Consider the following 14,376-nt stretch of genomic DNA (forward strand, 5'->3'; position numbering starts at 1 on the left):
CCAAGTGGGACAAGTCTAATTACTCCTGCCTATGGCAGACTTCCATATAATTGAATTTGGTCACGTAGCCCACACCGAGTCTTCTCTTCTCCACTTAATACCCTGTTCTTTCACATGGCGTGGAATTGAGATCATTCATGCTGCTGATTGCCTTTCTCTGGACACTATTTTGTTTAGCTCTTACCTTCTGTCTTAGTATCAATTCTAAGAAATGATACTAAGACAGAAGAGCAATAAGGACTAGGCAGTTGGGGTTCAGTGACTTGCCCAGGGTCACAGAGCTAGAAAGTGTCTGAGGTCAGATTTGAATCCAGGATCTCCCAACTCCAAGGCCTGGCACTCTGTCCACTGTGCTACCAAGCCTTCCCTCCCCTGGACACTCTTCAGCAGTATTTTTCTACCCTGTGATCCCCAGAACTGTAAATAGAGGCTTAGAAAATGGCTGTTGAAAGAATCAAACAAACAAGGCATCGGTGATCCCTGATGGGTTGAGTGATGAATTTGGGATCAATGAATTTGGAGTCAGATCTTTGCTCTGCCCCTTCCTGTGTGCCCTTTGTGTTCTAGTTTCCTCATGAGGCAGTTGGTTTAGATGGTATCTGAGGTACCTTCCAACCTGAGCCCATGGTCCCAGATTTGGAGGAGATGACAGAGAATAGGGGTGAGCATGGCAAATGGTTAGAGTTATTTTGGGAGGTGAGAGGAGATTCAACTACTCTGGGCTGTAGGATGTCTCTACCTCAAGCCCTGAATGTAATGGTAAGCGAGAGGCCATGTGCCCTGAGCTTTGGTTTGGGTTTTGTTCAAGGGTCTGATTTCTTGGCCTTTGTCCTAGAGAGAACCCCCCAACATTGCAATGACTCATCCTTTGCCAACAAGGAGAACAGCACCCAAGCCCCGTCTCCTCAGAACTTCACCTTCTCCTCCTCCTACCAGCACTCTTGGCCTGTGGCTGCCATGTTCATCATGGCGTACGTCTTCATCTTCCTCCTGTGCCTGGTGGGAAATAGCCTTGTCTGCTTTGTTGTGAAGAACCAGCAGATGAGGACAGTCACCAACATATTCATCCTGAACCTGGCTGTCAGCAACCTGCTGGTGGGCATCTTCTGCATGCCCACCACCCTTGTGGACAACTTGATCACTGGTGAGTGAGGAAGATGAGGCAGCTGGAGGGCAGCACAGTGCGAGGTTGGGTCCACACAGGGAAGCTTGGGATTGAGCAGGGGAGTGTTGGAAGCTGTAGAGCTTGACCAGGGCTGGGGAACCTGAAGACACAAGCTTAGGATTTAGACGTGGAAGGGATCCTCCGGTCCAACCCTTTCATTCAACAGATGGTGAAACCAAGGGTAGATGGCATTGCCTCTCCCCTTCACTCAGCACACTCCAGGACCAAAACACCAAACTCTTCTGTTTGGTCCTTCATCCCTTGCCTCCTTCTTCCCTTCCTGGTCTTCTTACCCTTGACTCCCCTCACTCTCTGATCCAGCTATGGGATCGTGGGCCATTTGCATCTGTGTCTTCCATGTCCATCCCTCTGCACCTGCTGTCACCCATTCCTAGCATCTTCTGCTCCCTCATCTCAGCCTCTTAGAATCCCTGGGGTCCTTCCAGTCTCAGCTCAAAGCCACAGTCTCCAGGAAGCCCTCCAGCTAGGGCTTCCCCTCTAAGGCTACTTCTTCCTAACCTTTATAGGTACACAGTCCTTTGCTTGTTACCTTTTCTGTTAGACTGGGAGCTTCTCGAAGGCAGGAATTGCTTTTTGCCCTTCTTAGTATTCCTATTGTATATCATGAAGCCTAGCAAACAAGGAGCCCTTAATAGATGCTTGTTAAGGAGCAGCTGGATGGTTCAATGGGGAGAGCATCAGGCCTGGAGTCAGGAGATCTTGGGTTCAAATCTGGCCTCAGATACTTCCTAGCCCTGTGACCCCATTATTAACCCCAATTGCCTAGCCCTTACTGCTCTTCTGCCTTAGAACAGATACTTAATATTGATTTTAAGGTAGAATTTATAAGTAAACTCACTGACACAGGAAGCACTTGAGAGAACATAGGACATGGAATCAGGAGTCTTGGGTTTGAATCCTGCCTCTGATACTAGCTGTGTGACTGTGGGTAAATCCTTTCCCTTCCTGCTTTCCTCCTCTTTAAAATGAGATAGTGGACCAGCTCGAGCTGTTCTAAAGCCTGTCCTTCCCTGACTCTCCCCTCCTGGCCCAAAGCCAGAGCAAGACATCTGGAGAAGAGGCACAGCTGGCCTCAGCCGCTGACAATTGCTTGGATTATGGTGACCCCTAGAGGTACAAGCAGGAAGACTCAGAGCTGAGTATTCTGAAATGGCTGCCCAAGCTGGAGAATTCACCCCTGGTTGGGTGGAGGGGACGGCTCTGGGACAGGGACGGGCAGTCTTGGGCATTCTTGCCGTGATCTGAAGAGCATCTAAGCTGCTGGTCTAATTAACCACATGGGAGGGCATTCATCTTCTCCTTTGAAAGGAAGGAGGAAGGAATAAGCGTTTATTTTGTGCCTACTGTGTGCCAGGCACTGGACCAAGTGCCTCACATATATTGTCTCACGACAATCCTGGGAGGTGGCTAGCATGAGTATCTCCATTTGACAGTTGAGGAAACTGAGGCAGACAAAAGTTAAATGACTGTCCACGTTCACAGAGTTATCAGGTCATCCTCATTCTCTCGACTATCACACCTTGCTGCCTCTGAACTTTGAACTAATTCAATTTAGCTATCTAAGAAGCATTCCTTAAGCACCCACTGTCTATGTCTATAAAGCTCACCTGAATGTGACCCCAGGAAAGTCACAATCTTTGATTGATTCTAAAGCTAAAAATTGCAAAACTAGAAGTGATCTACATTAAGGGATGGAGTTTCCTCATTAGGGACTCCCTATACCAGTGAAATCATTGGCCTGGCCCATGGCATGGCTTGAGTGCTGGGGATTCAACGACTCCAACAGAGGAACTCACAGACTAAACTTAACTGGTCCATATTCAATATCAACCAATTTAGTACTTCTAGAAACATGGCGCCATGATGCCGATTAAAGAGCCAGCTCTAAAGAACCATAGCTGAGTACGTGTTGTGCTGTGGATCATTGAGTTCATCCCCTTCATTTGATAATGGAGGGAACCAAGGTCTAGAGAAGAGAGAGAATTTGCCCAAAGACCCATCATGGTCAATGAATGGCAGGCCTCAAACCCAGACTGTGGGTTGGCTTGACTTTCAGGCTATTCTTTTCCCATGCAGCCATGGGGTAGAGAGGAAAGAGTGTTGGATTTAGAATTGGAAGACCTGGTAATTACCCAGCATCTTTCTATATACTGCATGGTGCAGTAGACAGATGACTGCCTAGAAGCCAGAAGTCCTGAGTTCAAGAAATGGACTTTTTTTAAATTGGCTATGTGACCTAACCTCCCAAGCTATCCTAGGCAACTCCAAGACAGTAATTTAACCTACACTGGTAGGAACTTCCTCACCAGAAATTGAAATCACACATCTAGTTCTGCCCCTTACTTCTCTAACCAGTGTTATCATTATCTGTGTGACTTTATGTAAGTCCCTTCCCCTCTCTGCAACATGGAAAATGGCAGGGTGGAATTCCTGCAAGATACAGGGTCAAGCTTCACCCAGAATTCTAGGGGACCCCCCCCCCGGAGAACTCTGGGTGAGGGGATAGTTTGAAAACAGTTAAACAGTTGATTCCTGGGGATGGAAGTGAGCAGGTCACTTTGCTTGCTATTCCCAGTTTGGGATTACCTTGGTGGCCATACTGGCAAAAGCCATTTTGGTTTCTTCTCAGGAGTTTGCCATCTAGTGAAATTAGATCTTTCTTGCAAAAGCATTTTGTTATTCATTTAGTTATTTTAGATATTAGAAGGGATTATTATAAGCTTTGAGGGCCAGCTAGATATAAAGTCTGCCACTCCCTCCTGGGGGAGAGGGGAATTTTCTACCTAACAGTTCAGGGCTTCCCAGATCTTATCCAAATCCTTGAAACCCCTTCCCTGCCTTCCCTTCTTTTATCAGTAAAAACTTTATCTTTTAGTAGCTGTGCCTGGCTATTATTTTGGGCATACTCACAGCTACCATAAAGCTTGGTTCCTTTCAGTTGCCAGCCAAAGAAGTCAGATCCTCGTCTGTCCCTGATAACAAGACATCAAGCTTCTCCTATTGTCCCTCAGTCAAACCTGTGGGGAATATAAGTTGAGAAAATGAACATCATTAGAGATTTGCCTTGCTGAGCCTTGCCAGAGAAAATCAATCCTGCCTCCATTTCCAACTGATTTCCAACTGCTTGGTGGGAGGGGGAAGAGTAAGGAGTATCTACCCCTCCCTACTCACTCTAACCTGTATGTGTGGGAAGTGTGAGTCCTGCAGTTTTCTAGTTTCAGGCCAACCCTTCAGCTTCCCAAACATCTCTATTAAGATCAACATAACACTCTCTGGTCTTCAGTTTATTCATCTATAAATTGGTTTGGGATTTTAAAAAGAGACAAAAGAGGCTTCTTACTCTTAATGTACTTACAAGCTAGTTGTCTACATGTGTATTTTATTCCCCTAGAAGGCTACTGTGCAGGTGGAAAATTTTCCATCTGCACATTCCCCCATGTGATCCTTTGGGAGACCAGTCTCCCCAATGGATCATTTTAAACATAATTTAACCAAGGTACATACAATATTTACACAGGAAAAATACAACAGCTTGGGGGTAATGAAACAAAAGGGAATCAAGAACAAAACCAATTAGGGGGCAGTCCCCTTTGTTACAACAAAGTACATATAAACAAATGCATTCAACCCCCCAAAGTTCAATTCTGCACATTCATTTTGCTCAGGAACTCCTGGAGCAGGGTGTGGTCTCTGTGGACATCTCTATGGCATCTTCCACAAGGAATTTGGTCTCTGGATTCCGGGAGACAGTAAATTTCTTACCTTAAAATTTTTTTTCTCAAAAGGAACTTAAAACTTTTTGTTACAAAATAAAAATACACTACAAACTCCCAAAAATCACAAACTAACACCAATCTCTCTCTAGTCCCAACATACATTATTTGTTGTTGTTGTTGGGTTACTTTTCAGGTGTCCTTCTTGACCCTATTTGGGGTTTTCTTGGCAAAGATACTAGAGCAGTTTGCCATTCCCTCCTCCAGCTCATTTGACAGATGAGAAAATGAAGGCAAAGAGGGTAAGTGACTGGCTCAGGGTCACACAGCTAGTAAATGTCTGAGACTGGATTTGAATTCAGTCTTCCAGACTCCATGTTCAGAGCTCTAGCCAGCATTAAATAAATGTTTGGAACTGCCCCATCTTATTCTTGTGCCTTGACTTTGAAAACCTGTGTGCAGAACTTGCTTTGGCTTTATCCCCATTACACATCATCTTGGTTTATTTGGTTCATCCTTTGAGGCTGATAAGAACAGGCAGCATACAAAAGAGGGTTGTAGTTATCTTTTCTGGAAAATAAATGAAGTCTTTTCTTAGGTAAGAGGCAGATGCAGGCTGGGGGTAACATTTTGGTTTTGGTTGTCTGTTTCATAGGAAGTTAGGGTAGAACCAGAGCCATAACCAGAGAGTTTTGTGCCCCAGACAAGTTACACAAACCCTGCCTACGCCCAGAAACACAGAATGCACCCTCTGACAGAGGGGAGGGAGGCCTGAGAGGGGAAAAGTAGCCTTCTGGGAAGTTTCCTCTTGGACTCTTCACACAAGCTAAATGCTTAGGTTCTAGTTCCTGAAGGAGTACTCTTTCATTTTGCCTGAGGCAAAGCTCTGGACCTCCTAACTCTAGTTCAGGTTCTGATAGAACCAAGAACAATGGAATGGAATGCTTCCAAGGCAGTTCTTTTTCCGGTTTCTGTAATGACATGAATATTAACATTTTTAAAAACTAAAATAAACAGAAACAACAGTTCCTTTTTATTTCTCATGCTTTAGTTGAGTCTTTGCAGTTAAATATTAAGCCTTTTCTTGGAGGGAAAACCTCTCCTTGTCCTCCTCTGAGCCTCCCCCACCCTCAGGAACTTGTTTCACTTTCAGATTACTATAACTGTTAAGAAATCTTTCCTTTGACTGAACTGAAAGTGGTCTCTGAAGCTTCAGCATGTAGCTTAGCCCTCTAAAGCTTTCCCACATGACAGTCCTTTCTAAAACTCCAAGACAGAGATGAACACCCCCAAGGCTTCTCTTCTTCCAAATAAATCTCCCCAGTTCCTTCAAGCCCTCCTTCTATGCCAGAGTCTCATGGCATGACTCTACTGCTTAAATTGGCCTAGATGCTTTGCTGCCTACCACAAATATAAGCAATGGGGAATGTGGCTAAATGATAATTCATGAGAAAAAGATCTGGAGATCTTAGTGGTTGGCAAACTCAATAGAAGCATGGTATAGCACAACTGCCAAAAGCCAAGTGGGTGAGGCTGCAACGATGATAGACACGTTGTTCAAAATGGGGTAGGTGAGGGACAGCTGGGTGGCTCAATGGATAGAGAGCCAGGACTGGAGCCAAGAGGTCCTGAATTCAAATGTGGCCTCAGATACTTCCTAACTGTGTGATCTTGGCAAGTCTCTTAACCCCAAACTGCTTAGCCTTTACCCCTGTTTTGCCTTAGAACCAATACTTAATATTGATTCTGAGATGGAAGGTGAAGGTTTAAAAAGAGGGTAGGTGAAGAGGCAGGCAGCCAACAGTGGTGAGATGGGAACATCACTGGTTTGGGAGCAGATCAAATTCTGGTCCTGCTTCTTTTACTCTCCAGATCTGAGTTCCCTCATCTACAAAGAGAGGAAGTTGTTTTAAATGACTTCCAAGTTCCTCTCAATCTATGAGCCTGAGACTGTCACCTACCCCATTTTTAAAAATCCTTACTTTCCCTCTTAGAATCAAATGCTAAGTATTGGTTCCAAGGCAAAAGAGAAATAAGGACTAGGAAATTGAGGTTAAGTGACTCACCTAGGATCACACAACTAGGAAGTATCTGAGGTCAGATTTGGACCCAGGACCTCCTGCCTCCAGGTCTGGCTCTCTATCTACTGAGCCACCCAGCTGCCTCTTACCTTCCCCATTTTGAACAATATGTCTATCATCATATAGCCCAGTCCGATTTAGCTTTTGGCTGCCATGTTATACCATACTTCTCTTGAGTTTGCCAGTCACTGAGACCCCTGAAACTTTTCCTCATGAATTATCATGAAGCCACATTCCCCATTTCCTATATTTGGTTTGCTTTGTGACCCCCAGTGTAGGACTTTATGTTGATCCCTATTAAACATCATCATCACCGATTCAGTCTAGTATCTATAAGCTCATAGATCTAAAGCAGGAAGGGTACAATCTTCTCATTTTATAGATGAGGAAACTGAGGTCCAAGGAGGCTTAGTACCTTGTATAAGGTGTCACATAAGTAGTAAGCCTCAGAGGTGAGATTTGAACCCAAGTTCTTTGACCTCAGAGCCAGTCCTCTTGAGCCCAATCCTTTCTTTTTTTCCCAGCTGTTTAGATCTCATTTTGTTTGAAAAGTGTTTTGTAAATGTGTTCATATCATTCCTGTGTTTGTCTTGGCAGATAAATTCCCAAATATCCCACTCCTTTCTTCTAACCCACTTTTTGGATCCCTGTTCTGGGGTTCAGCTTGTCAGCCATCTCCCAGTTCCTTCCTGCCCTTTTGACCTTTCTAGGTCTCAGTTTTCTCCTCTGTAAAATGGGAGTTTTAGCCTAGATGATTTCTGAGGCCACCTCTGGTTCCAAACTGCTGCGATCTCTGCCATTCCAGGTTGGCCATTTGATAACATCACGTGCAAGATAAGTGCTCTGGTCCAAGGCATGTCCGTCTCCACTTCAGTCTTCACCTTGGTGGCCATCGCTATGGAGAGGTGAGTGGGTTTGGCGACCCAAAGCTCTACCCCCAGAGATGCAGCCATTTCCCATCATTGGGAAGTCCTTGAAGAAGGACTCTGCCATTGTGGTCCAGTGGCTGGGCTTCCTCAGGACCTGTGATTCCCATGGTCTGGGGAGCTCCCAGGGAGGATGCTCACTCCCAGTCTAATTTGGCATCTGCTCTGCCATTTAGGGCCTTTGCTTTCAGGTCTGCCCTTCGGTGTTAGAGAGAGGAAAGCTCTTTTTTTTTTTTTAAACCCTTAACTTCTGTGTATTGGCTCCTTGGTGGAAGAGTGTTAAGGGTGGGCAATGGGGGTGAAGTGACTTGCCCAGGGCCACACAGCTGGGAAGTATCTAAGACCATATTTGAACCTAGGACCTCCCATCTCTAGGCCTGACTCTCAACCCACAGAGCTACCCAGCTGCCCCTAGAAAAGCTCTTTGTAAGCCTTCGATGATAAGGTGAACCATTATCATGATCGCATCATTATCGTTCCCCCCTCCTCCCCCCCCCCCCCCCGTTAGATTCCGCTGCATCGTCCATCCCTTCCACCAGAAGCTGAGCCCCAGGAAGGTGCTGGTCGCCATCGCCATCATCTGGGTCCTCGCCCTGGTCATCATGTGCCCGTCACCCAGGAGGCTCGCCACTCTATGGTGGACGCCCGGAACCGCTCCTATCCGTACGGTCTCCTCCTGCTGGGAAGCGTGGCCGGAGGAGGGCACGCGGAAGGTTTACACCACGTTCCTCTTCTGCCACATCTCCGCGGCCCCTCTGCCCTCCTCACGTCACCTCCGCTGCATCTCCTGCAAGCTCTCCAAGTCCTCGTCCCGGGCGGGGCGCCCCCCGGCGGCGGCGGAAGGCCAGGGGGTGCGCATGCTCGTCGTGGTGGCCCTCTTCTTCGCGCTGTCCTGGCTCCCTCTGTGGTCGCTCCTGCTCCTCACCCACTACGGCCACCTCCGCGAGCCGCAGCTGCCCCTGCTCACCGCCTACGTCTTCCCCTTGGCGCACTGGCTGGCCTTCTTCCACAGCAGCGCCAACCCCGTCATCTACGGCTACTTCAACAGGCATTTCCGCAGGGGCTTCCAGGCCGCCTTTCGGAGCCAGCTTCGCTCCCGCACGTGCGGAGGCCACCGAGAAACGTACTCGGAGAGGCCCGGAGGACTCTCTGGGGGCGGCCCGCGCAACCGAATCTTTGTGGAGGTGCAGCCCAGTGACTCAGCCGGGCCCCCCCAAGCCGGGGCAGAGGAGGGGACGCTGCCCCCTGCGGAACGGCTGGGTGGCCCCTCGCCGCCCGGCGCAGGACGATCTGGATGGGGGAGGCTCCTCCCGTGTACCCCTCGGCACCCCAGCTTGGAATATGGGAGGTGGGCGACAGCAGCTGGCAGCACTCCTGAAACCCTACTCTAGGCAGGAAGCCCCAGGACCAAACAGCTCCTGCCCTCCAGGCGCTTCCACTCTGGCCATTTTTTAAACCCTTGCCTTGTGAATTGTTATCAGTACTGTGTGCTGGCTCCAAGGCAGAAGAGTGGTCAGGGTTAGACCATGGGGTGAAGGGACTTGCCCAGGGTCACCCAGCTAGGATCTGTCTGAGGCCAGATTTGAACCCAGGACCTCCCGTCTCTAGCCTTCACCCATCCAGTGAGGTGCCCCCTCTTAAGGCTTTAAGATTTGCAAAAAGACTCTTTTCCCTTAACTGCCCTGTAAGGTAGATCACAAACCAGATGCCAAGATTGTCTCTTGTGGAAGGTTACACAGCATCCCACGAGTCACCCTTTGTGTTGGATCTCTTCGTACATATTAATAAAGGTATTCTGTCTCCTTTTTACAGACACAGCCTTGGAGAGCTGAACGGCTTTGCCCAAGGATGCCTAACTGGCATCGGAGCTGAGACGCAAGCCCGGGGCTCCTGACCACGTTGGAGCTTAATTCCTCTGCAATAAAGTGAACCTTCTGTTGTGTGCCACATCCGCAGACACCTGGTCTGGGGCCTCAGAGGCCCCCAGTGCTGGGGTCTCCAGGTCATCCCAGAGAGGCGGGAGGAAGGAGAAGGAAGCTCCCTCTGCTTGGGTCCCCAAAGCCGGGACTGCAGTTATCAGACCTTGCCACTGGCCCTGCTGCCCCTGGAAGAGAAAGAAAGGCTAGTACGAGAGCTTGCTCTCAGGAAGTAGGCAGGATTTCTGTTTGTTTTTAATTTATGGTTGTCAGGAAAAGGGAATTGACTTCAACTCCCTTAGAATCTTTGGGACCTTGAAGCTCACAGGGTTATGATGCAGCCACTTCCCAGAAGCGGCATCCTTTCTTGCAAATCCCTGGGCTTTGGCAACGCGTCAGCCAGCCAGACTTCCGACTTCCATCCTGGTGCCCAGAGACCACTTTTGGAGAGTCCCTGAAGGGCCGATGACCTAATAATCCATCTAGATCGTGCCCAAAGTCTGCTCCAAGGAGAAACACAGGAATTCCCTTGTCTACCCCACCTCGGTGTAGAATTTGAGCTAAGACATCCTGTTTGTATTTCTAAAGAGATCCTTCTCCGGGGAGGGTTTCGCTGAGAGGTTTCAATTCAACCAACAATTATTACTCACCTGAACCAATATTTCTTGAATGGCTGACATGTGCAAAGCAATGAGAGACATGGAGATTTACAAAAGAGGGCCCTGCCCGCACGGAGTTTGTACCTCCATCCGGGCAGAGTCCCCGAGGGGGGCATCGAGCTTTGTTTTTGAAGGAACTAAAGATCCTAAAAGCCTTGATTAACCAGAACCCTTCATTTATCTGCATTTTACTTAGTGAAAGAAAAAAGTTAAAATTAAAGAGAGTCACACCCTAACTCAATACTTCAGGGAGCTGTGATTTGGCCGTAGGGTCACTCTACTTTTTCCAGACAGGGTCACTTTCAGAGCTCAGTAGATATTGCCACAAGGGGTCAGCATAAAATACGTAGCGGGTGGCAGTTAAGTGGACCTAGAGTGGACCTTCTCTGGACTTAGTTGGGCTGGTCCTCAGACAACAAGCACACAACCTATTCCTGGGCCCACACTCCAAGTCTTTTCAGCTTAGTAGCTTTTCCAGAAGGGTTCAGGATACCCATCCAGGTTTACAAGCCACTTCCATAGCCTTGGACCATCCAAGGTGAGCTCCATCAGCTGCTAAAGTCTCCAAGTAGAACTCCACAGGAGGTGGAGAGACTCAGTCAAAGAAAAAAGATCCACGGAGTGTCTTGAGGTGACCAAAATCAAGGGATCACCCACAATTTCTCCACCGATGGTCCTGGAGAGTGGTTGGTTGTTGAGGCGAGATGGGTGACCGTAGAGCTCTTGTAAGAGTCTCCTTCCACTAGATCCTGCTTACAGAGGCACGAAAGTGGGGAAAGAGTCTTAACTATTTGGTTTTTCTGGCTTAGCTAAAATTTCCCTGAAGTAGCAGCTTCCTCTCTACGCTTCCAGGATTGGGAGTACTAGTTTCTTATGTGAACTGTTCACCTATGTGATATCCGTGAGCTGTAACAAGTACGATAAATACAAATACCAATAAATAATAAGGGTAAATACCTCATTACAGTTGGTTATTACAGAGCCCAAGGGCCCTGGCCTGCTTCCAAGGCTGAGGTCACATGGAAGAGGAATTAGACATGTTCTGTTGGACCCCCAAAGACAGAACCGATGGGAAGAAATTGGACATGGGCTGCTTTTAGCTTAATGGAAAGAAAACTTACCAGTAATTTAGGGCTGTCCCAAAAGCAGAATGGGCTGCTGAGGCAGGAGGCGAGTTCCTGTCCCTGGGGAATCCTCAGTGGAAGGCCGTCTGAAGGAGATTCTCATTCAGGGAAAGGTTGGATGAGATGGCCTCTGGACGCCCTTCCAGTCAGAGGGTTTATGACTTTGTCATCACTTGGGAAGAAGAAAGCCATTTGTGAATTAGGTGCTTGTGCTACAACCCTTGGGAGAAGGCCCCTGGGATTCGTCTCTTCCCTGGGAATATGCTAGCCCCTTCTGTGATATATATTATTTGACGTGCAAAGGTTTCCTACTTGCCTCTCTATTTCATTCATATTTCATGTTGAAGAGGACTGGGGCGAGGGGGTAGCTGTTTACCTGGCTGGGACCTGGCTAGAAAAACCATCTGCTTTGCTTTTGAGCTTTAAAGTTTTTTTTTTGCTTTCAGACGCTTCCACCCCCTTCCATCTTAATCCAGGAGATGGCCGTGGTGTCATGATAAGAGCACTGCATTTGGAATCACAGGGCTTGGGTTCAAATTCTGATCTGTTACATTTATTCACTGTGGGAACTTGAGCAATCCCCTTCCGTAGGCCTTAATTTTCCTCCCTTAAAATGAACAGGTTATTTAGCTTTAGAGGTCATTAGGTCCTGCCATGAGCACATTTCAGGAGTCTATGAACTTGGACAGGGAAAATGTACATCTTTATTTTTATTTAACTCTGCTGAAGATTTAACATTTCTTTCAGCTAGGAATGGAGGCAACAAACCACAGTAGCAGTAGGTCTTGCCAGACCGCCAAAGGAATTCAAGACCCAAAAAGGGTTAAGATCTCCTGGATTTTATGATCTCTAAAGTGCTAGTTATAAATACTGTGATAGCTAGTTGTAAGCCTTCATTTTCCCATGCCTGCCCCTGGGCTTTTGCCCAGCCAATCTTACTTTGTTCTAAAATGGCAAGAAAAGAAACAATATGTTCCTGCTATGGCAACAGGTGTTATATATTGGACTAGCATATCTCCAGAGCTGGTTCCCTAGAATCTGTACAAGGTACCTTATATTGTATTTGGAAGGAAGGAAGGAAGGAAGGAAGGAAGAAGGAGGAGAAAGAGAAGGAAGGAAGGAAGAAAAGAAAGAGGGGAAGAGAGGAAGGAAAGGAGGAAGAGGGAAGGAAGAAAGGAGGAAAGAAAGAAGAACGGAATGAAGAATGGAGAGAGGGACAGAAGAAAGGAGAGAGGGAGGTAAGAAAGGAAAGAAGGAAGAAAGGAAAAAAGAAAGGAAGGAGGGAGGGAAGGAAGGGAGGAAGAAACAAGTATCTATTTCTTTTTTAAACCCTTACCTTCTGTCTTGGAGTCAATACTCCGAGGCAGAAGAGTGGTAAGGGCAAGGCAATGGGGGTCAAGTGACTTGCCCCGGGTCACACAGCTAGGAAGTATCTGAGGCCAGATTTGAACCTAGGACCCCCCCCACCCCGTCTCTAGGCCTGGTTCTCAATCCACTGAACTACCCAGCTGTCCCCCGAAACAAGTATCTATTAACCATTCACTATGTGCCAAGCACTGTGCTAAGCCCCTACTAGGTAATTAAGAATGAATAGAGTTTTTTCCCACAAGATTCTTAGCTCCAGGTGAGGTGTTTATGGGAAGTTGCTGGGATGGGCCAGGTTTCCTAAGGTGACATTTTTCATGGGCAGAAGCCCATCTAGATGGGGGGTTATGTGGAGAAGAAAGCCGCAGGCCCAGCTGAGCTCCGTCAGCCGTGACCTCATTGGTACTCTAACCCCGGCTACATCCAATTTGTGACAAACGGCCATTCTCATTCTGGGCCCTGGCTAATGAATGATTTTCCCCGCTTTGCCCAGGACAAACAGCACCACCCTAGCCCAAAGTAAGTTGGGGACACGCCTCTAGGCCCCAGCCCATGCCACCCCAGCCCCACAGACCACAATCCACCCAACCCAACAGCTTAGATCTATCTTTTCTGGAAAAGAAGCCACACAGCTCCATTGGGCTTGGGACAGAGGGAGGAGCGGCAAGGTAGAGAGAAAAACCCCAATCCCAGACTTTTTGTCCATTCATCTCAAAAGCAAAGAGAGCTAGCCAAACCAAGTGCTCCTATGGACAAGGCGCTCCCTATTCGGCTGTCCCATCTCCCTTCTCTTCCCTTAAATCACCCCGACCCAAGCCACGCCAATAAAGGCAGATGAGGAGGCAACTAGAATGGGCTTCATTATGGAAGAGCTAGGTTGAATTCCCAGTGACTGGTTCACTGTTGAACAACCAAATATTGACCCGCCTCTCTTGCAAGGGAGCGATTTATCTTTAGGGAGTGACTGTGTCATCAAGGCCGCTGGGCCTCAGATCAGCCTGACTTAGCTCCTTGGATTTATTGGCCGCCCTTCTGGGGTTTGGGGCTTTACAAATTTAGCAAATCCAATAGAGGTTGTTTCAAAAGGGTCCAGGATTCAGACATCTTCAGGACAGCCCAAGAGCTCAGGCGCTCTCTCCAACAGTGCCCATCCTCTAGGTCTTAGCAAGTGGTCTAGGAGGGAGAAATTCATCCCTCTGAGGCCCAGCTCAGGTGGTTACTGACTTCAGTTCAGGCATTATTAAGGACCTCCCCTACACCAGACCTGATGAGGCCATTTCATTAACTGGAAAGATGGTAGATCACAGAGTCAGAGGAGTTAGAGCTAGAAGGGATCTTAGAGGTTGTCAAGTTCAATGCCCTCATTTTTAGATTGGGGAAGCCCAAGTCACAGAAAAATTAAGGGA

General features: G+C 47.6%; 1 protein-coding gene across 1 annotated transcript; it reads left to right on the top strand.

Moving 5' to 3' along the window:
- Positions 1–624: 624 nt before the first annotated feature.
- On the top strand, positions 625–9,361 carry NPFFR1 (neuropeptide FF receptor 1). Its single transcript, XM_044660296.1, is given in 7 exon segments — positions 625–668; positions 828–1,144; positions 7,786–7,885; positions 8,415–8,515; positions 8,518–8,573; positions 8,575–9,108; positions 9,110–9,361. Coding segments are annotated over 7 exon segments (1,404 nt in total).
- The last annotated feature ends 5,015 nt before the right edge of the window (positions 9,362–14,376 follow it).

Source organism: Gracilinanus agilis, chromosome 2, assembly GCF_016433145.1.
Source record: "Gracilinanus agilis isolate LMUSP501 chromosome 2, AgileGrace, whole genome shotgun sequence".
Taxonomy (NCBI): domain Eukaryota; kingdom Metazoa; phylum Chordata; class Mammalia; order Didelphimorphia; family Didelphidae; genus Gracilinanus; species Gracilinanus agilis.